The 22699-nt window shown below is 36.0% G+C and overlaps 1 protein-coding gene across 6 annotated transcripts in view; it reads left to right on the plus strand.

The window, feature by feature from the left end:
- The window catches only part of UBR2 (ubiquitin protein ligase E3 component n-recognin 2), a 60888-nt gene that overhangs the window by 12706 nt on the left and 25483 nt on the right, over nt 1-22699 (plus strand). For 3 of the 6 annotated variants that reach the window (XR_012622435.1, XM_074817989.1, XM_074817994.1), the window contains exons 5-21: nt 408-535; nt 1546-1684; nt 3339-3401; nt 4626-4746; nt 7333-7440; nt 10076-10164; nt 11003-11101; nt 13415-13578; nt 13668-13767; nt 14718-14846; nt 15602-15785; nt 16830-16891; nt 17686-17796; nt 19655-19720; nt 21022-21144; nt 21520-21583; nt 21878-22002. Coding sequence is in view for 5 of the 6 variants with exons in the window: in XM_074817989.1 (XP_074674090.1) it covers nt 408-535; nt 1546-1684; nt 3339-3401; nt 4626-4746; nt 7333-7440; nt 10076-10164; nt 11003-11101; nt 13415-13578; nt 13668-13767; nt 14718-14846; nt 15602-15785; nt 16830-16891; nt 17686-17796; nt 19655-19720; nt 21022-21144; nt 21520-21583; nt 21878-22002 (1875 nt within the window). In the remaining variant the exon portion in view is untranslated. Of the gene's footprint in view, nt 1-407; nt 536-1545; nt 1685-3338; nt 3402-4625; nt 4747-7332; nt 7441-10075; nt 10165-10829; nt 10929-11002; nt 11102-13414; nt 13579-13667; nt 13768-14717; nt 14847-15601; nt 15786-16829; nt 16892-17685; nt 17797-19654; nt 19721-21021; nt 21145-21519; nt 21584-21877; nt 22003-22699 lie in introns of all 6 variants that reach the window. The other 3 variants (XM_074817990.1, XM_074817993.1, XM_074817991.1) reach the window with 3 other exon arrangements.

A 22699-nucleotide genomic window follows, 5' to 3' on the forward strand; every position in this document is an offset into this window, starting at 1 on the left:
ATATTGGTAAATGGAACAAAAGATAGTCATTTCAAATTACGTTTTTGAAGGCATCACAGGAAAAGCAGTTTTTAATACAGCTGAGGTTAAAAGTTCTGAAGAAGAACTATCTTAGAAGGTGTGCAGAAGTGGGAACAATGAAAGTGAAAATGGAGAAGTGTGTGAAAATTCAAGTGGATGATCAGAGGCAAGTTAACAGGTTAGATTACTGCTTGGTGATTGTCAGTGAAGAACTGGAAAAAGAAAACAGGATGATTATTGACTCTATTCCTTTCAAATGTAAAGTCATTTAAAGAAAGACATCATTAAAGATGCTTACATCATCTTTGACGAAGAGGTGCAAATTTGACAATTTCTGCTTTGAATATAATTTAATTTCTCGATTGCTATTTATATTTATTTTCCAGGATCCTCTTGTGCACTTACCAGAAGATATGGTAGTAAGAGCTTATAATATTTTTGCCATCACATTTAAATATGCGGTAGATATATTAACATGGGAAAAGGAAAATGAATTGCCTGGCCTAGAAATGATGTAAGTATGGTGTTTTTCTTCTGCCTTTTCAAGGCTTGCAGATATTTAGAACGGAAAATGCAAATTCTGATTTTAAGTATCTTTTCTGCCTTTCCTGAAATTGTCAGCAACATTTTGAGGACAATGGGCTAAAATAATTTTCATAGATTTGTTTTTCTCATATTTTTTACTTTTGTGATTATACAGTCCATTTCTCTCCATAGCGATGATAAACTATGTGTTTGTGAAACTTCCTTTTCAATATTAAGAAATCGAAGGTATTAGTAAAACACAATACCCTAAAAAAAGTGGCAGGTTAATTTCTTATTGTTAAAGTTGCTGAAGTTCTGATGGATCACCAAAAGTACAAAATACTTTTGCCACTTACTACAAATTTTGAAGCATTACAGAATGTTTAAGTGTGCTGTAGCATCATAGTTATCATGGATTCATTTGTGACATCTTGTATCATCGTTGTGTTGTGTGGGTAAAAATGCTGTGTAAATAAATGATGGGAATCTAAAGATTGCACTGACTCTGTGTAAGCTTAGTAAGTTGTGATTTTGAAGATTGTGGAGTTTGGGCTTTTTAAGAGACTGCCAAGTTTTTGTTGTCTAATAGACCTATATGCAATATTGGGGAAACAGGTGTGTCAAAATAATGCCAAGATGGGTGAAACCTCTAAGAAGCTATGGGAATCTATTGAGCACAGCTGCACTGGAAGGAAATGTGTTTTCCTTAGTAGGAAACTTATCAATTCATAATCAACAGATGTTCAAAAATACTACTCAGACTAAGTATTGTCTTAAGATTTTGCTCATTTTGGACTTAGTTCTGCAGGAAAGATGCACATTCCTATAGAAGTTAGGGGTGGTCAGTCCTTTCCAAATAAATCGTTGAGATATGTTGATGTATAGCAAAGGAAGCCCAGGCTTGTCTTCTTGGTGGAAAACCTTGTTAAATTAGAAGTTGATTTTTTTTTTTTAAGTTACATTATTCTGAATTACATAAATTCAATCTTTGCTTTGAAGTGAGAAGAGTGACACTTACTACTGCATGCTGTTTAATGATGAAGTCCATACCTATGAACAAGTTATTTATACTCTTCAGAAGGCTGTCAACTGCACACAGAAGGAAGCTATTGGTTTTGCAACAACAGTAGATAGAGATGTAAGTAAATTAATTGCTAGAGCTTTTAATTATATTTACCCTAATGTTTATTTACTATGACTACATTTACTTTGGTTTGTTTTCCCAAAGAGTGTGGTTAATGTGCTTGAGCCCTGTGTGTCAGGTCACCCTGAAATGTCTTAACTTGTTGGCCAGTCCAAAACAGACCTAATATTGAATATATGGTTCAGTATAACTGTATTCCAGTAAGTCTTGTGCATGTAGATAGCAGGGTGTCTCTCACTCCCCTGTCAAGGACAGGCAGTACCTTTAGCTCATCCCTTACTGTACACCAGGGAGTTGACATTTGAAAAAGCCCCTATATGTGCTCCAAGCATGGGAAGTGCTTCTCAGGGTAATACCAGTCAGCTGTGAGGGATAAAATCCATAATTGACCACTTCTGTTGCAGTGCTCATGGAACTATTTGTGTTTTTTCTTAATTTAATATTCTTTTTTGTAATTGTCAGTTGATAATGGCAGGAAGCAATAAAGCATTTCATACAACGTTTAGAAAGAACAATGACTTCAGAATCACTACATGCTGAATATAATTTTAACTAATATGTCAGTCTGAGAAGCACTGTCATCTGTGTTTGTATTCTGGCTTTTTTTTTAAAAAGTGTGCATTTTTTTAAGGAAGGGGCACTTTCTTGTTATTTGTGCCATGAGCCTGTAAACAGTTGCTGTGAAAATGAGTGTCCTTTTATATTGTTTTGTTGGCTCATGCCTTTTTTTGGAGAGTGATGTGGGTAGAAAGTCTCTTCCGAAACGGCAATGAGAGTGTCATTTTGGGTTGTTAAAGTACTTCAGGAAGGGCAGTGGAAAAGGAAATATAACCACTTTATATTACTTACCACTGAACTGGATTTTGGTTTTGTATTATCCCTACTCTATTTTTGTGATATCAGTAACCAAAAGATTCCTGTCTGATCCCTTAAATGTGCTGATTTGAGTATGTGCTGTGTGTTGTAGGACACACTTTGGAGATTTTTCCCTACTGTTGATCCCTGTCCTACTTATAAATACATACATGAATGCATATGTGCATGTGTATATGTATGTAAAAGAAATGAGAAGGTTGTGCCTGAAACAATGATTAGGCATCAGACTAGATCTAAAATCTCAGTAAGCTATTCTGTCTATAATACACTAAATTGAATTGGCTATCTATTTTAGTGCATATATTGACAGAATAGAAAGACTGGAAACCTTCCAGTTTTGAAATAAACCAAGTGCTTTAATTGAATGTTTTAGAAGACCAATTAGGTTTAATATCTATTTTTTAAAAGGCATTGAAATGCCTGAAATATATTTAAATTCTACCAAAATTAATGATTGATGCATTAATACTAAAGGTAAGTTTTCAGTTTTCTAAATAAAAAGTGTAATGGTTACATCTTAAAAACAATATTGTACACAGATTATTTATTACAACAGGTAACTACATATATGATATTTTATTTTAAAAAGTACAGGGTGCATTTTGGAAATCCAAATATGTAACTATATACAGTACTTAAAAATGAAAATGGCATAAAAGAGTGGTTAACATGCATCTGAAACTTACTATATCTCTTATACTACTGTAAAACGCAGCATTTGAACTTCTTGTTTAGAAGCTAGTGGTGATGTTACTTCTTTACAAATTTAAAGGGACGTAGGTCTGTTCGATATGGAGACTTTCAGTACTGCGATCAAGCAAAATCAGTAATAGTGGTAAGTAATATCTACTTATTTGCTTCATCTTAAGTAAAAAGAGGCTTTGCTACACAGTTTTGTGATACTGTTACTGTAATGACTATATTTTGATAATATAAAATGTTGGAGGTACTATTTACAATACTCATCATAGAGGTATCAAAATACAGGTTTATGCACAGTTTTTGTTTCTTCTACTATGGTCTACCCTGCACCCAAAAGAATTTCCTAAAAAGAGGTTCCTAGACAACATTTCCCTTCATAAAACAGAGTTCGATTAGGAACTTCAAATGTAATCTTTTAGAATTGTGTGTCAGTCCAGATCAGTGAAGTTAAGCTATTTCAGTTTTTCTTGCAGTATGGAGTTGTTTGTGTCTTTCACAGCCACAGCTGTGGAAATTCTTACTGATTGAATCCAAGTGTGAAACTACAAATACACTTTCATTTTGTGTGTGTGCATATGTGTATGTATATTCATAATATCTGTATATTACAAGGTTCTTCCATGTAAGAACATGGGAATAATATTTTCTATTTAATTTTTCTTTATCTGCTGCAATGCAGTACTTAATCACATGAAATAAATAGTTCATGAATAATACTGATACAACTGAAAAACAAATACCACAGGTACGGTTACTGGCCTTAAACTATTTAAGGTATTTTGAAAACATGAACATGTCTTTAAAGATAAAGTTGTGCAATATTTTTAGCTTGCCACCTATGCAGTCAAAGAACAAATGGCTTTTATGTGTAATGTCTAACTTAAGGTTTCTAACAGAGATGAGGGGAAGTACTTTCTGTCTTGTTTTAACTCTGTGTGTATTTAATTTTTATTTTTGAAAATAGTCCGTGAACAATCAGTTTCTTTCCTTGGTGGGCTGCTCTGTGACCTGCATGTCATATTGTGAGGAAGAAACGTTCATGGGTGTCTTAGGTTGTGTGTGGGACTGCTTATCAGTAAAATGCAGCAAATCAGCTTGTACATTGATAAGAGGCCAAGAGTGGCAAATGGCCTAAACATGTTGATATTGCATAATAAGGTCCTTCAAATATTAGTAGGGTAAACAAAATTCAGACTTTGTTGGTTTTGTTTCTTCCTATGTAGGTGTTAGTAGCTAGAATACGTACTGATAATATAAATTATTTCAATTAATCATAGGAATGTTGTGTTTCTGTGCAGAAATATGTGCTAGTCATCACTTAAATATGCGTTACCTCCTTTTCCCTTTTCTTTTTAAGAGAAATACCAGTCGTCAGACAAAGCCATTGAAAGTACAAGTTATGCATTCATCTATTGTTGCCCATCAGAGCTTTGGTCTGAAGCTTCTAACTTGGCTTGGCAGTGTTATTGGATATTCAGGTGGGCAAACTTGAACTTTTTTGAGATAAGTTACAGAATATTTGTGAGGCAAGTTGAATTCCTGAAGCAATTTTGTCTCCTTATTTCAGATAGGTAATATATAAGGCAAAGCTATTAATAACTTGTCAGACGTCATTCTGTTTTCTCTTATTGGAGTGCTCTTCTGAGTTTTAACTTCCATATGAAAGTGCTACCAGTCTTACTTAGTCTTTTCGGATACTGTTTTCTGTGTAGCTGCTGTTGAACAGAAGCTGAGAATCGCTGTCAGATACTGTATGCCAACAAGCTATTTTTCAGTCCCTAGTTCTTTTTAAATGCATGCAGTAAGCTGAAAATAACCTGTCTGATTAGATAAAACAAAATTATACAGAGGTAATTTGATGAATGATGATGAAAGTGATTGCTTCAGATATTTTGCTAAGTAGAGCAACAAAAAAAACGCAAGGATGTGTGGAGGTTTTTGGGTTAGGATAGAAGCCAACGAAGTATTAATCAGATGTTTAGAAAGAGGTTTCTTCAAAGGAGTCAAGATGCACAGTATCATTTTTATGGGAAGGCTCTGTGTTTGTTTTGATGTGGTTCTTCCTTTGTCCTGATGAATCATAAGGTTGTGAAGGTGTCGAGTATGAGGGGAAATAAAAGGAAAATGTATTGAACTGTTGATAGATAGAAATGTACATACAGCCCCAATGCACTTTGCTCTGTGCGTCTGTAAATGTTAGTAAGGATTATTAGCAAAGCACACTCAGCTGTATTATTGCATATATGTTCTGTGTAGGTACAAGATTTCTTCAGAGATTGAGTGTTTTAATAGACTGATAGTTGAAAAACTGGCCAAGATTTCAGCCATAGGATCTCTCTATCATGTTATATTTTTTGAAAGATTAGTTTATGTTTGTATAAGTTAATTTTTAAAGGTATGTAAATCGAACTTCTGAAAAGTTATGATAGCAGTTTGTGCAACTATTTGCCAGTGCTGCTAGCAAATAATGGGTGTTAATAGAAAGGAGAGACATGAAGATATTTAATTTTGGAGATAAATTTTCCCTTCAGTGTAACGTGTAGGCACGCATTGTCTTTCTCATTTTCTTTAAACCCAGTTTTGTGCCATGTCATTGGTGCCTGGTGCCACAGTCACTGATTTTCAAGGCATAAATAACAGTTGCAAAAAAGTAACTTGAATATGTTAATGCAGTATCAAATTACAGATGAAAGCATTAAATTTATGGCTTGTGTGTGGTGTTTCTGAAATTCTGCAGAGTTCGCTTCATTAAATGCAGTGTCCTTTATGATTCAGAAGGGCAAAAATAATGTTTGATGGTAAGCATTATGCATACGTTTTGACTGTGACCTATGTGCTCAACTACTTGAAATGCCTTACACACCTTGGGATGCAGTCTTGCAGTGTACTCTAGAGTCTGGTTTTGTAAAATGCACTTTAGAAAAAATTGGTTTCCCTTAGCTTTTTAACAAACTCACCTAAACGGCCTGTTACAGTTCATCTGTAACACGGGGTGATAGAATTGCACTGCTTAGGTGGTTACACTTAAATGTCCCTGACCAAACGGTGATCGGCAGGTGGAGGGGTCTTCTGCTGTGCCACAAAGTTATGTTGAATGATTGCTGTGAAATGGGTGTCAAACTCTTGTCAGTGATTAAAGGGAAAAACCTTACTATGGAACTTTGCCACAAGCTTGACTACCACATCTTTTCTAGCAAATGCCAGTTCTTCAGGAATAAGCATCTGTTTGCCATTTGTTGAACAATGCAGTGGTTTGCATTAATTTGTTACCCTTCATAACAGTAGTTGTATTCGAACTCTGCAAGGCAAATAAAAAACCCCAAACTGCTGTAGGGGTTCACAGACTGTATAGAACTGCACTGTGCAGCACATGGTGTGGTATACATGGCACTAAGCCATTGCCAGCTCTACCTAAGAAGCTGAGCTGGCTGAGCGACGTGCAGAAATAAGGGCTACTCTGTGTAAGTCATAGTCGCGTTAGTGGATATGCATCACCTGCAGTGCAGGGCTAGGTTGAGCATTGTTAATATGAGCATGTCTGTGTTTGTGTTCTGTTGCAGATGCAGGCTTGTCTGCAAGCATATAACTTACATGTTCATATAGTAACAATTATTACTGCTTTCCATTAGAAAAAAATATGTAGAGAAGCTTTAAAATAATAGCAGCTAGTAAAAGTAAACAAAAACCTCATATATGAGTGTATGATTTGTTTCATATATGAATTATATTCTCCTTGATAGGACTCTAAACAGGGGAAATATAACCTAGAAATTTAGCCTGCTGTGTAATTATTTCTTACATTAGTAAGCCAGCAGCATGTTAAGAAAGCATATTTTTATTTGGTAACTTTGAAATAAATCATTATGTTTGGCAATTTTCACAAGGTTCCTAATGTTCCATAAGGTTAGTGTGAAACTTGCAAGGTATAAAATATTTGTGTTTCTATTGGCAAAAGATGGGCAGTTGTATTCAGTTCTCAAGGAATAGAGGGCCCTATGGCTTCTACTGTGTCTTATGAAAATTCCAGTATGTCAAAATAATTCATATCATTTATCTTCATTAAGATGGCCTTCGTCGAATATTGTGTCAGGTTGGTTTACAGGAGGGGCCAGATGGTGAAAATTCTTCTCTTGTGGATAAGCTGATGTTGTATGATTCTAAACTGTGGAAAGGTGAGTTTTCTCAAACTTTTGGAAAATACTAAAGAATGCTATGCATAAAAGTTTTCCCTTTATCGTATCTGGTAATGTTTGATCACTTTACTGTGGTGTATTATAGATACAATTGCCTGATTTGTTATAGTCTGTCCCTTCACGAGGCACTCCAAATATACTGAAGACAAGAACATGAGGAGACCATTTGAAGATGGGACTGATTTTTAGATCTAATTTTTCCATGTAGTCTGAAATTAAAGCTGATTTGAATATGCAAATGACAGTGATAGTTAAAGGAAACTGAGTAAACATTAGTGATTTGAGGTTTGTTTGCTTTACAGAATCTGTATCATGTCTACCAAAATGACTTTTTTTGAGGAATAGGGTAGAGGTTTTCTGCTTTGACTTGTGTTTGTGTTCATGAGGTATTAAGTGTTCTGAGAACATTCAGTGAAAACTACTGTTCTGTTATTTCAGAGCCATTAAAATTCTAAAAGCCTGATTGATATAATGGGATTGGCTAGAAAGTTGTAATTCTGAGGAAGTGGAGGTAGTTAATTTTTTTCCTTCATGGATTCTGTGTCTGATTTCATATCCTGAAAGGTCAAGTAAGGCCAGGTGTAAGAAAGAGAAGCACGAAGAGAAGGCAGGAAATCACAGAGTCATCTAGGTTGGAAAAGACCTTGAAGATAATCTAGTCCAACCTTTAACCTAGCATTGGCAGTTTCCAACTACACCATATCCCTCAGCGCTATGTCAACCCAACTTTTAAACACCTCCAGGGATGGGGACTCCACCACTGCCCTGGGCAGCCCATTCCAACACCTAACAACCTGTTCTGTAAAGAAATGCTTCCTAATATCCAGTCTAAACCTTCCCTGGCACAACTTGAGGCCATTACCTCTTGTCCTATCCTTGTTACTTGGTTAAAGAGACTCATCCCCAGCTCTCTGCAACCTCCTTTCAGGTAGTTGTAGAGGGCGATGAGGTCTCCCCTCAGCCTCCTCTTCTCCAGACTAAACAACCCCAGTTCCCTCAGCCGCTCCCCATCAGACCTGTGCTCCAGACCCTTCACCAGCTTCGTTGCCCTTCTTTGGACACGCTCGAGTCATTCAATGTCCTTTTTGTAGTGAGGGGCCCAAAACTGAACACAGTAATCGAGGTGCGGCCTCACCAGTGCCGAGACCAGGGGTAAGATCACTTCCCTGTCCCTGCTGGCCACGCTATTTCTGATGCAAGCCAGGATGTCATTGGCCTTCTTGGCCACCTGGGCACACTGCTGGCTCGTGTTCATCCGGCTGTCAGTCAGCACCCCCAGGTCCCTCTCTGACTGGCAGCTCTCCAGCCACTCCTCCCCAAGCCTGTAGCGCTGCTGGGGGTTGTTGTGGCCGAAGTGCAGCACCCGGCATTTGGCCTTATTGAAGCTCCTCCAGTTGGCCTTAGCCCATCGCTCCAGCCTGTCCAGGTCTCTCTGCAGAGCCTCCCTACCCTCGAGCAGATCAACACTCCCACCCAGCTTGGTGTCATCTGCAAATTTACTGAGGGTGCACTCAATCCCCTCATCTAGATCATCAATAAAGATGTTAAACACGAGTGGAATGATGCTATATATATGTTAAGTATCTTTATTTAAACATGAATATAGTATTTTGAAGGTTGCTACCCTCCCCCTAGTAACTTTTGTTGTTCTTCAGTTTGGAGGTACAGAAATCCTAGAGAGTAGTAACATCTTTTTGTGGTCTGTCTTGGGAACTTCTTGTGTAAGCCAAAACGGCTTTTACAGTAACACTTGGAGCATTAATAAATAAGAAATAAGGTGGAAGGTGGATGTGGTATGGAGAAAATGATTCTTTTAGATTTCGTTTATCTAATACCTTTACCTTGTGTAAATGAATTCCTGGCAGTCAGTTGTTTTTTTTTTTTAACCACAAATGTCATGATCTGAAAGGTAGTGCTTTTGTGGACCATTATAACATTTTTATTATGTGTTTTGTTAGGATAATGTCTTTCATGTAAGCAAGGAGTAACTTTTGCATTTCTGTTTCAACATCAATATTTCTCTTTTTCATGTATTCTGTAGTTACTCTGCATTAAGGAAATAGTGTAATGACTTTTGACTTAAAAGTGACCTACAGAAAGGAATGGTACATATGTGCATGGGTTTCCAAGCTACATACAGTCAGTTCTTGCTTACATTGATGTTTTCGGGGATGCTGCTCAGACAGACTAGAAATTCAGAGAGATCTAAGCTGATTTTTTTTTTGCAGAGTTGTTCACAACTAGCAAAATTTGTTGCAGTTCCCAGGACTTCTTATAATAGTGTGTTCTTTTTTCCCTGGGCCATCCAAATCCTCTGTTTACCCTGAAGAGGAATAGAGTTCCATTATTGTTTGCCTGACTTGCCTTATATTTGAAGGTTTATGTTCCCATTCAACAACTCAGTGTTATCTTATACAGGAGTAGTAAGTAATGCCACTTGAATTTTGTTTTATGTGTTCTTCTTGGTCGTTTGCTACCACCTGACAGACTTAATTGAAGCAGCTTCTGCTCTGAAATGCACACTTACCTCATTCTGTAAAAATTTACTTTTCTGTATGTTTCCATAATATGTTGACAGAAAATAGTGACATGCAATATTTCATTTTCTTAACAGGAGCTAGAAATGTGTACCACCAGTTATTCATGAGCAGTCTCCTAATGGATTTGAAATACAAGAAACTTTTTGCTATCCGCTTTGCAAGAGTAAGTATTTTTCTTACAAAGAGCCAGTAAATGCTTAAATTGTCTAGCAAAGAGAGTTTAGCTAGCATACATTGCTTCAAATAAACTGTTACCCAGAATTTTTTTCTTTTTTTGAAAGTGAAAAGTTGAAATGAAATGCTGACTACCTTATTTCTGTTTTCAAAATATTAGTTATAACGGCATCTCATCTCCTGGGAAGAAAATGGGCTTTCCAGGCTCCCCAGAACTAAAGCAGTTCAGATGTTTTTGTCTTCACCGTCAATTATGTAGGCTATCACTTAAGAGCTAATCGCTTCTCATTGTTGAGGTGTAAGCTGTAACAGCACTACTCAGAAATAGTGCTGAAATTCAGTTATGCTGATTAGTATTTCTGCAGTAACTAGTATTTGTAAGGTCTAAATCAGCACTGCAAAATTCTGCTCACTGTGCTGAAGACAAATAACTTTTTTGAGTAGAAAATAAAATATTAGCCTTTGTTGTGAAAATGAGAGTAGGTCTCACATGTGAGCAGATTAAGTTGTCATGTTCTCTGTACAAAATATCTATATAATAATCTGTAAGAGCTACTCTTCCCTTTATCATGGCATTAAAGTTCCCAGAGCAGACATTTAAATTAAAACATCAGGTCAGTATGGATTAGAGGTGAATTTCCCCTTGTTGTTTAGAATTACCGGCAGTTGCAGAGAGATTATATGGAGGATGATCACGAACGGGCAGTATCGGTGGCTGCTCTGTCTGTCCAACTCTTCACTGTACCTACTCTGGTGAGTAGTGCCTGTCTTTCTTTTAAAAACTGATAGTTGGCACTCCTTGCCTTTTTTTGCCTCCTTCTTAATAGAACTATGAGCGATTGCAGAGTGATTTTATGAAAGATGACCACGACAGAGAGTTCTCAATTGCTGACCTCTCGATACAGATATTCACAGTGCCTTCTCTTGTAAGTACTAAAAGACCAAAAAAGGAAATCTTTATTTGTTAAAAGCCACTCAAGGTTCTTGAATCAAGACTGCAGATTTCTTTAATGTTACTATGGAAATGCGGTGCACTGCTGCTGCACAGCAGTCAGACTGTTTACATACATTGCTGTGGGTTTAGAGCAATCAGCATTGCAAACTTTGAGTGTGACTTCCCAGAGTGGGATGGGTATTTTTGGTTTTTCTTTTTCCATTTTTCTTTTACTTTTTTTAGAAAGGTACTTAAATGTTTATTTAGACACACACACACAACATTTAAATTCCTCATCCTACTGAGCCACAGTTAGTGTTTGTAGAAATAAACTTTATGGTTTGCATATCACAGTTTCAGAGCATACCATTCTGGTGCAGTTTTACAAATGATCCACTTTATGTTAATTTTACAATCACATGTGCAAGCAAGAATTGTCTCATGATATTCCTTACTTCCTTTGGTACTTCTAGGCTTAGACGATGCCTTCGTTCATGTTTCCATTTAATTTTTGTTACAGTGCTTCAGGCCCTGTTACTCCTTCCAGCTCAGTAACTCTGCTGGTCTTTTACCAGCTTATGCTTGTTTGGGAAGCATTTTTTTTTTTTTTTCCCAGTCTCCAAATAAGTCTGTCTTTGCTTTTATTACGTACTAGACAAATTAAACTTTGGAGCTGTACTGGAAATGAGTGTCTGATTTCCATAGCCAGAATTGTTTAAAAAATGAATGCTTCTGAATCCTTCCAAATTGAATCAGCTTGATTGAGCTCTAAAATTCAATAGTATCATGGCAGTTATGATACTGAGCGAAGTTGTTTTTCAGTTTCCTAGGGGTAGATGTTATTCATGGGAATTCAACAGGACCTCAGGATTTTGTTTCCATGGTTCAGGGCAATATTGTGTTACGTCTTTTAATTTTGATGCTGTCAATAAGAATGTTGTGAATGTTCAGACTTAACCAACTAGTATTACTCAAATGATTATGGTATTATTTCTTCCTTTGACAGATGGGGTGGCAGAATATGTGTATTAATACTTTTTTTTAAAGGAATTTAAAACACTTTGCTAGAGGAGAATAATTGCAGTGTCCCTTCTACGTATTTTCTATTTCAAAAGCATGCAAAAAAAATAAAGCAAATTGGTTTTGTCTGTTTTGTAGAAGGGTAGAATAGACTGACATGACAGTAATGATGATAAGTTCCTACCATGTGAATTAAGAATTAATTTTTATATATTTACAGCCATTCATTCTTAATGAATAAGTTGAACAATGTAAAATTTTCAAACTGATCTTAGTAATTTAAGAGCTGTCAAGTAACAGGATTTTTGGTTTGGGGAAGGATGGGTGGTTGTGTTGGTGGTGATTTTTTGGGGGGAAAATGTTAACCATGAGATACCCCCTCCCCATGACCTACAGTAGCATTTTAGAAACTGTATTTTGGAGTAATCATTAGCAGCTGTAGAACCCAGAAGCTCTAGTCAACGACCACAGTGTTGTTGCAGTAGATCAGAGTGGTCAATCTTCCTGAATCTACCAGCCACATAATAAAATCCTTGTGAGATCCAAAAGCTGCAGGACTCAACCCATTTACCTTGGAGAACCAACAAAACCGGGGAGTTCTGGAAGCGCTCACAAGTAGGAGATGGCAGTAACGTCTTAGTGCCTCCTACTCTCTTGTAGGGTTTGTGGGGTTGGGTTGGGTTAGGTTGGGTATGGGAGATGTTCTTCATCAGACTTTATGATGCCTGTTGATTTGTTTCCTACAACACATGGATATATGCAGTAGCCCTTGAGGGGAATTGTAAGTCATTTTACATAATTTCCGTGTGGAAATTGCACTATACAGTTCTTTAGCAGTTCAGAAGATGCTCTGTTCACCACAGTGCTTGACAGTTTGTAAACAGAGAACAGAAGAGCCGTCACTCCCCTAAAGGGCTCATACTTAAATTATATGAGAGGAGACAACACATACTTAAAGGGAGGTACAAGTTAATTGTAGGACACATAATAACAGATGTCTTGTGTCATAATTATATAGGCTAGCAGGATTCTAACCATAGTCAAATTTCTGTACAGAAGGGATCTGAGGAAAGAGATCTAGTTTATGATAATTTCTGGCTAGATTACTTTTTTTTTCTTCTGTGAATGTTTGGAAGATTGGCTTTCAGTACGTTCTTCTGTTTTAATTATTGATGTAACTATTTTGGATAAAAATTCATGTATTTTATAAACTTCATGGTGCAGTGTGAAACTCTTGTTAGCTGTGTCTGTTAATTACAGCAAATTTCAATATACTTTGGCATAGGCTCGAATGCTAATAACAGAAGAAAATCTCATGACCACTATCATCAAAACTTTTATGGACCACCTAAGGCACCGTGACATCCAAGGCAGGTTTCAGTTTGAACGTTACACTGCTCTGCAGGCTTTCAAATTCAGACGTGTTCAGAGCCTTATTGTGGATCTCAAGTAAGTATATTAACTATGTGCTGCTTTGATCAATTGAGGAGGAAGAAAATAAAATAAAATAAACACTTGCATCTTTCTAATGTACCCAGGTATGTGTTGATCAGTAAGCCAACTGAGTGGTCAGATGACTTGAGGCACAAGTTCCTAGAGGGTTTTGATGCCTTCTTAGAGTTACTCAAATGTATGCAGGTATGTAAATCTGAATTACAAAATTTTGCAAAATTAAAACAAGAAGTTAGCTATCATAATATAAAAATGGAAGAAATTTAATGTAATCTCCATTTATATAACTTCAGTGTAGTATAACTTTTGGAGTCATCATGTTTTCCTGAAACATAACCTCTCACCTAACTTTTTTCAATTTAGGTTGTTGTAGAGAACAATAAAAAGGAAGAGTGGTTCAAAAAGAAAAATGTCATTTTGGGCATATTTTGCAGTTGTAGAGGTGGATGAGACAATTAATTGTGTGAGTGAAATCTGGTCCATCTTAATAAACTTTCCTTCATAGTGAGAGCTTCAGTTACTACTTCAGTGTCAGCAGAGTTGTATTGAGGAATATATAGTTCCTGATATACAAATAGACCTCTTCACTGTGGTTTTTTTTTTTTTCCCCAGCCTTTTCATGTGCTATGTTACCTTAAGAGGGGTATTTTAAAAGCAGTGCAACTTTTACAAGGGCAAATTTACTGTATGATCAGTAAGGTATAAGTCAGAATCACTCCCATTTTTCAGTACTTCAGTAGCATACCTTTCTCACTACTTAGCTTTTATTAGTCTGTTTATGATAGTCTCTTGAATATATTGTAATCCTCAGATCATGCTGGTTTTTTCTTCTTACGCCGGGAGCTGATTAGGTACTGTAGTACCCAGTCTTTAGTACTTAACTGCATTTAATAGCACATCCCTAGAAAATATATTCAAAACCCAGTGTCCCAGTATTCTCTTCCAATTCCTGTTTTACTTTCTTATTGTTGTTATTTCGGTGTGTATAATTCCTTTTCAGATGGTCCCAAGCTGCTTTTTCCCTTTTGTAGCAACAATATATTTGTAAGGACAGGTAACCTGTCTCTCACTTATGCAAACGTTGTCAACATATTTCAGTCATACATTGTTGAATTGCATAATTCTTTTTGTTCTAGGGTATGGATCCGATAACTCGTCAAGTAGGACAACACATAGAAATGGAACCAGAATGGGAAGCAGCATTTACACTGCAGATGAAATTAACGCTTGTTATTTCAATGATGCAAGACTGGTGTGCGTTAGATGTAAGTTCCTTCTGAATTGTTTTGCCATGTGAATATGTGAAGGGGGGAAAAACTCCAAACATTAATATGTGTAACAATTGAGCTAAACATATAACTGCACTATAGGCCAAGATCATCTTCTCTGAGCAAGTGGAAATCTTTTCTGTATTTAAACACATTTTATGGCTTGAACCGTGTAAGAATGTGGTGGAGCCTCTTAAAAAATACTGCAGAGAGAGTTCTGTCACACCTGAAAGTTGTGATAATCACAACGCTATCAGGTTATGATTTTCAGAGAAGGGTGAATAGAGGAGTAGGCCCTGGATCTACCAAATTGATTATAAATGAGGGTTCTACTCCTTAAGTATTTCAGGGGTTTTTTTTTGGAAAAGTACAGAGCTTCAGCATGGTAAAATATGACTGTGTAACTAGTGATCCTAGAATATTTGAACATTCAAGCTGGCTTTAATCTGTCACTGTTAGTTAACATGCAGGTTTTGCTAGCCTAGCATGGTAATTGGTATTATGGGAACTTTCTGAGCAGTTACCAAAAAAAAAAATACTAGTGGGTGTTTTTCTAATCAGACATACGGTTTTGAGTTTCACGGTCTGTGCCCCCCTTAATTCATCTCCTTTTGTTGAATTCCTTATCTTAATTTTGCAGGACTGTTAATAAAGGTAAAAACCCCAAACCCATCAGACTTTTTCTGTGTTGACTGTATTATTTGCAGACCTCTTTTTTTCATCCTCTCTGTAAACTGTGATCTTTCTTTTAGGAAAAAGTGTTAATTGAAGCTTACAAGAAATGCCTGACTGTGTTGATGCAGTGTCATAGTGGTTTTACTGATGGAGAACAGCCTATTGTTCTCAGTATGTGTGGACATTCAGTCGAGACCATCAGATACTGTGTTTCTCAGGAAAAAGTTAGCATTCATCTCCCAGTTTCTCGTTTGCTTGCAGGTATGAACTAGTTTTAAAATATTTCAGGGAATGAAAAATGTTGTAGAAATGTGATTTGTATTTGTGTGTACATAAGGAACCACACTACAGTTGTTTAAAGCCTGAAGGATGCATTTTGGCCATTTTCTAGCTGTTTGATAGCCTCTAGGCAAAAAATTCCCAAGCTTTGGAGAAGTTGTTATTGTTTCAGGCCTGGGGGAGATTGTCTCATGCCTCTGGATTTGTCAGTGGGGTGTGTTGTAGGCAGTTACTGCTGCTTTTGTCACTTGAGTGATGCAAAAGAAATGCAACCAAATATGGACCTTAGTTGGCTGTTTTGAAATATGTTTAGTTGTCAGATTGAATATAGTAATGAACATTCTATTAGAGAGCAGATTTATCAAACAGATGTGTCACCAGAAAATTAAGCTGTCTTTCTCTTTGATATTGTGCCTGTCTTGTTCAACAGTTGTGTTGAAAAAAGGTTGGTGAATTTTAATTTACATAATCAGGAAGTTTTATGATAAAAATAAACTAATAGGTAATGAAGAGAAAAAGGTAATTCTTAGGTAAAATACTAAGCAGCTCAGCATCAAATAACTGAATGTTTGAATCTTTAAGCAAAACCCTTAGTAGCTTTAAAACAAAGCAAACCAGAAAACCCTTACATATTTTGTAGGAGTCTCATAGTTCCTGAGGTATTTTTATAAAATCTTAAGGACTGATAGAAAGGATGAGGTATCTGTTGATAATTTGTCCTTATAGACCAAGGACTATTGGCTGTTGCTGAGTGGACATCACAGTCAAAGAAAGGCAAAATCTCATTTGTACTGCAAGTTTGGTACAGATACAGTGGGAAAACTTCAATTCTAAAATGTCTGCTTTGTAATATGTCTCTTCAGGAAATAGCTGTGTAGTTCCAGGGTGATAAATCTGCAGACTTACTTGCAGCTGTGTCCAGAAAATGGTCAGATAGTACATTAGATCACCTTTTTGTCCTATTTGAATTAATATAAAATACTATGTGTAATATTATGTATGTATTTGTTTCATGTATTTATGTAGGCTTGCATGTTTTGCTGAGTAAAACTGAAGTGGCATATAAGTTTCCAGAGCTGCTACCCCTGGTATGTAATTAAATGTAGCATATTCATTAAATGTAATTAATGCTGAACGTGAAATTGGTCATGTAAGTGTAAGATATTATTAAATAAAATAAAGGACCTTTTTGCTATGAATTCTTGTTTAGAGATACTATCTTTAGTAGATAAAATTACCTCTTAAAAGATCTAGATATTCATGACTGGAGCATAAGCTATCAGTATTGCTCTCTTAAACTTAAGACTCAGGTTTAAGGTTTGTATTTTGTTCTTCATGCGTTACCTTCTTTTTGTAGTAGAAACTGTTTTTAGGAACTCCGGGTATGATCTGGTTTCTTCTCTCTGGCCTAGATTCTAATTTTCTTCCCTAGCTGTTTCCTGTTTCCTGCATGTTCTTACTGATATACTGTTTCTTTTAGTGGGATGTTAAAAAGAATAAGATAAATTAAAAGAGGAGAAGATGTAACTGGGAGAAGTCTCGGTGTCTTTTGAAAGAAGTACTTAACCTTTGAATGAAAGAAAGCAGATGAGTTATTAAATTGGTAGTGTTAATGTTTTACAATATGAAACCTACTACTGTCTAAGAATAAGGTAAAGCTCTCGTGGAGTGCTTCTTTGGAGCAAAGAGAGAATATAAGGTTTGTTAACAACAATTGGATAGACTGTGAATAGGCTCATCAAACTTTGGTAATATGTGTGTTGGATTTGATTCTCCTTTGTATTGCCAAAATATTCGAAAGATCACAAATATCGTCCTTCTTCATTTCAGTCCCATTTTATTTTCCCTGTATATATCAAAATATTGCATTTTCTTAATGCAGAGTGAACTTAGCCCGCCCATGTTAATAGAACATCCTCTGCGATGCCTAGTCCTATGTGCCCAAGTGCATGCAGGGATGTGGAGAAGAAATGGGTTCTCTCTTGTTAATCAGGTAAGTACATAGTAGCTGTAGAATCGCTGTTTTCTGCTAACTCCCCTAAGATAATTTCAAACCTCAAAACCTCCCCTTTGTGTATTGATTTCAAATTTCACTTGTGTAAATCTTATGGAAGGCAACGTGAGGTAGGCATTTATATCGGTACTCACATCATTTGAATATTTGTGCTTTTAAACTGATCTTGGATTTCTTAGTCAGAAGTTGCTTTTTTGTTTCAGGACTACTACAGTGCTCAGTGAACTTAGTGCTCTATACGTAAAGAAGTTTTAGTATAATGCAGTTAATGACTCCTAGCATTTTTACTGTATACTGTTCAACAGCAGCATGAAGTGCAGAATTAATCTGTGCGTCTTCAGTAATGCATTCATCACCTTCACATAAAAGTGTCTCAAATTTAAAATACACACCATTAAGATATTATTACTATTTATGTTTATGAAGTAATTGAAATCTAAAGACCACACAAAGCATTACAACCAGTGTAGAACTGAGTGTTTCTTGGCTTTTCTCTCTCATACTACTTTCACACTTCTGGAGACTAGTTCCATCCATCTCTAAACTTATGTTCTCTGTGTTTGTACAAATTAGGTCTTGGGTGTTTCAAGCATAACAACTATAAAATGAGTACTGGAGTGTCAGTGCTGCCCACCAGGGTGATCGTCTAAAGTGATTTTCTCAGCAAGACATAGATTACAACAGAAATAGGATTTAGTACTGTGAGGTGTTAACTTGATTTATTTGCAAGAAACTTCTTTCCCTCCCACAAGCCCCCATCTTCACTAGATAATTGCAATGCATGTGTACTAGGAGACTGAATTAAGCTGCTCATATTATATTCTGACACTTCTTTCCTTTTAACCTAAAGGATCTTTATAAGGTAATGTCCTTTATTGTCATTATTAAAGGAAAAGGAGCTCTAGTTATGTACAGTTATAACAGCACCCATATTACTGTAGACACACATCAAATTTGAAATTTCAGCATAGCTTTGGATGGAGAAATAAGTCTCTGTTAATTTCCCTGGTTGTCAGCATCTTGAAATTAAGAACCTGCTTTAGTTTAGGTAATAGGACTCCCACAGTCTGGAAGTCCTTTCTCTTTCCTTTGGCTATGGAGGGCTCATGTTTAGTCAGCTGCTTTTGGATATTTTCCCAGAAGATAGGATTGGGCATCTATATATATGGATTATTAGTGTGGGTAAGAGGGAAGGCATGCCTAGGTCTCTTCTGTGTAATTCTGGTGAGAAATGGTGTGTCTCTAGAGGGAAGTTTAGCACGCTAAAGATTGTTCCCTGTCCGATGCAGCAAAGTGACAGCCCTCTTTATTCATCCTTAACTGGTAGAATCACCCTTTCCCACATTTCACTGCCATGCAGTGATTGCGGTGTTGCTGCTGCTTGGTGCGGTACTGTTGAGTTCACTCCCAGGATGGTTTGAGTTAAGTATGGTTCTATCACAATATTAACATTTTGCTGAAACTGGCAGTTCCTGAAAGATGGTATCTCAAATAATTGAAGAGCAATTCATGCAGCAAAGAAAGAACATTTCTCCAACTGCAAGCGATTTCTCTCCTGAGAATTTCAAACAGTTAATTGCTAAACAAGTAGATACATTAAAATGTAGCCCAAAGAGGTCCACAAGATTTTTCCTTCTAAGTGTATCTATGATCTAGACATTAGATCAATACAAGCTTGTTTTATGCTATATAAAAATGCTTTTTGCATACAAATACAATTTTTTCCAATCACAGATTCATTTTCTGTTTACTAATACCGTATAACAAAGTTTATTTTTCCAGAATGAAGATAAGTTTAGATGTTTGTTAATTATTGTGGTTTGGGTTTTTTTTTCAGATTTATTACTATCATAATGTGAAGTGCAGGAGGGAGATGTTTGACAAGGACATAGTAATGCTTCAGGTAACCACATGTACCAGTTTGCATGTTTATCAAGTATTTTCAGGATATGTGTGCATTTGTTTTTAGCTTCATCAGAACCTTTTAATGACAAGGAAAAAAGTCAATTTTTGTGGAAAGACTTCTATTTTTTTATTGTATTTGTGTCTTTATGGGATAGTTTGTAAAGTAAATACTATGGTTGCCATCCTTGTTTTTTAAATATACTGTGGAAAGTGTAGAATTTTCTGTGTAAAGCGTATGTAATGTTATATCTTCAAGAATGTAATATTTTAAGGGGTTGTTCTGTACATGTACGTGTTGCCTCTTCACCCTACTTTCAAAGTTGACATCTGAGATGCTGGATAGAAAGTGGAACCCCGTATAGTAGTTTTGTTTTGTTTCTTCAGAAGAGATGTTACAAATCTGGCAGTCTACTTAGCTCTGACAGAGAGATCTGATGCATTACTTCTACATTGAGGGTGATGAAAGCTAAAATTTGCAGCTTGGGGTGCGTAGTTCACCTGGACAATGAAATCTTTCTTCAGAAATCCCTCCAATCTTACCTAGAGTTAGCGATACCCAATATGATGCATATGTCCTGAGTTATTACTTCTGCTTTCTGACATACTTCCCTGAGGCTTAATCTGCCCCTAATTTTTAATGATTATCTGGAGCTGCCCATTTGGGTAGATATCCTTCAGTTTGTTGGAAATTATTCTGTCTTAAAGATGGTCCCATTAGCAATAGTAAACCAAAACCAAATATTTGTAATTGACTAATGTAGATAACGTTGTTTAATAAACAGAAAAAACTTTGGCCAGTAGTTTTCAGAGATGGGAGTAAATGTTTGTGGCTACATTGAAATATTAGTGTTCTTTCCAGGAATGTTTGGGAGGTCTTGCTAAGGTCTTCAGCCTTTGTTTTGAGGATTGCAATTTGTTTTTAAAATCTATGTGCTATATACTGAGTGATATTACGCATTCTAAAAGTTGAGCCAGCAGGAACAGAATTGTAGAGACAAAACCAACCAACTAAAAGTCTTCCACTGAATTTTACTTAGAGTATTTGAGATAGAAGGAATAACCCTGAATATTTTAGACCTGAAAGGGCATCAGAAATTATTGATAAAGCATAGAATCCTGCTTGTCACTTGTGTTATTGGAATCCAAAGAGAGTAAACTTAAGTAATTAAATCTTCGTGCCCAGGATAGAGAGGGGAATGAATTCCATAAAGAATATACTGTGAACATTGTATATAAATATACAAACATGCTGTAACATCCAATCTATTTTGTGTTTATAATAATTTTTTTCTTTAATAGACAGGTGTGTCTATGATGGATCCAAATCACTTCTTGATGATAATGCTGAGTCGCTTTGAACTTTATCAGATATTTAGTACTCCAGACTATGGCAAAAGATTTAGCACAGAAAATACTAACAAGGTATTTTATGTACTACTGCAATAGAAAATCTGCAATTTTGTTTTTGAAAGTGTATCAGATGCTGTTGTATGGAGATTGTGCAATTTCTTGATGAAAAAGCAAAACCTATCTGATTTTAATTTCGTTTGACCAGTTTGAAATATGCATAAATATTTTTACTTGTCAAACTTGTGAATGTCAAAAATTGATGCATAATTTTTTGCGTTGTGTGAGAAGTTTGAGACAGTTGTGATTGCATTTTAGCATAGCTTAATTTGGGAGTGCTAAGGGCGAAAACAGGCAGTATTTTAAAGCACTGAAAAAATATTTTCAGCATATGGAATAATTCTTTTATCCTTAATTGAAAAATGTAAATTCTTTTTTGTTTTAATTCAGGATGTTGTTCAACAAAATAACACTCTTATAGAAGAGATGCTGTACCTCATTATAATGATTGTTGGTAAGTTCAGAATACATTTAATTATTTTTTTAAAATTTAGTCTCTTTAATGGTCTGGAATGAGCATTCTTGATTGTCATCTCCAGTTCAGTTCTATTTTGAACTTCCTGTAGTCCTGACTTCTTTCCTAGGAGAAAAGCCTTGAAACTAGCTTAGATTAGTGTAATGAATTTTTGAACACTGGTGGGTGAACACAGGATTTTACAAAGAGACTTATTTTGCAGTCTTTGTCTTTAAGTAGCAAAAGAAAATAAATGTTTAAAATCCTAAAAAAGGTTATATTTTATTTTTACAGGTGAAAGATTCAGTCCTGGAATAGGACAGGTAAATGCAACAGATGAAATCAAACGGGAGATCATCCATCAGCTGAGCATCAGGCCAATGGCTCACAGCGAATTGGTAAAGGCGTTACCTGAAGATGTAAGTAACTTGGGGTGGGGGGGGAAGCAACTTCAACTTTGTAAGGCTGATTGCTGAAAATTTTTCTTACACAAGCTTATGCCACTTAATGTGGAATGGGAGCAGCATGATTATGCTAAGAGCAAGGTTAACATGAGTACAGATAATAGTTGTCATGGAGAAGGTAGGAAAGAGCTAAAGAAGAAGAGAACATAGGAAAGAGGTAGGAGCCTGAGAGCTTCTTCAGCTCTTTTCTCTTTTTAATACTGTTTCTTATCAGGCCATCTGGCTGGCAGTCTCTGCAGTCTGCTTGTAAACCCTGAATAGAGGTATGGAAGTGGGTTGTTGGAGCTATCCAGAGATAAAAGCTGTTATATTTAAAAGCTTAACGATAATTGAAAAGACATGGAATCAGACATGGTATAATGATTTGTGTAACAGAAATTATTCATTTGCATGGACAGAAACATTTGTCTGAATTCTGGTATGAGTGGTTTTGTAGGATAGTAAAGTTTTTTGGTGTGGTGTTTTTTTTAGAATATTTTCTAAGTAACCTTTTAAACGTAATTTCAGAAGGCAGTCAAAATTCAAAAGTTAATCTTTTACTATACTGGTAGTACTTCTAATGATAAATTCTGAAATATTTTTCATTGTTCTAAATATTTTAAACTTAAACAATTTGAAAAGTCAAATTTTAGGGTAGCATTATGATTATTTT

Source organism: Strix aluco, chromosome 3, assembly GCF_031877795.1.
Source record: "Strix aluco isolate bStrAlu1 chromosome 3, bStrAlu1.hap1, whole genome shotgun sequence".
In the NCBI taxonomy this organism is placed as follows: Eukaryota; Metazoa; Chordata; class Aves; order Strigiformes; family Strigidae; genus Strix; species Strix aluco.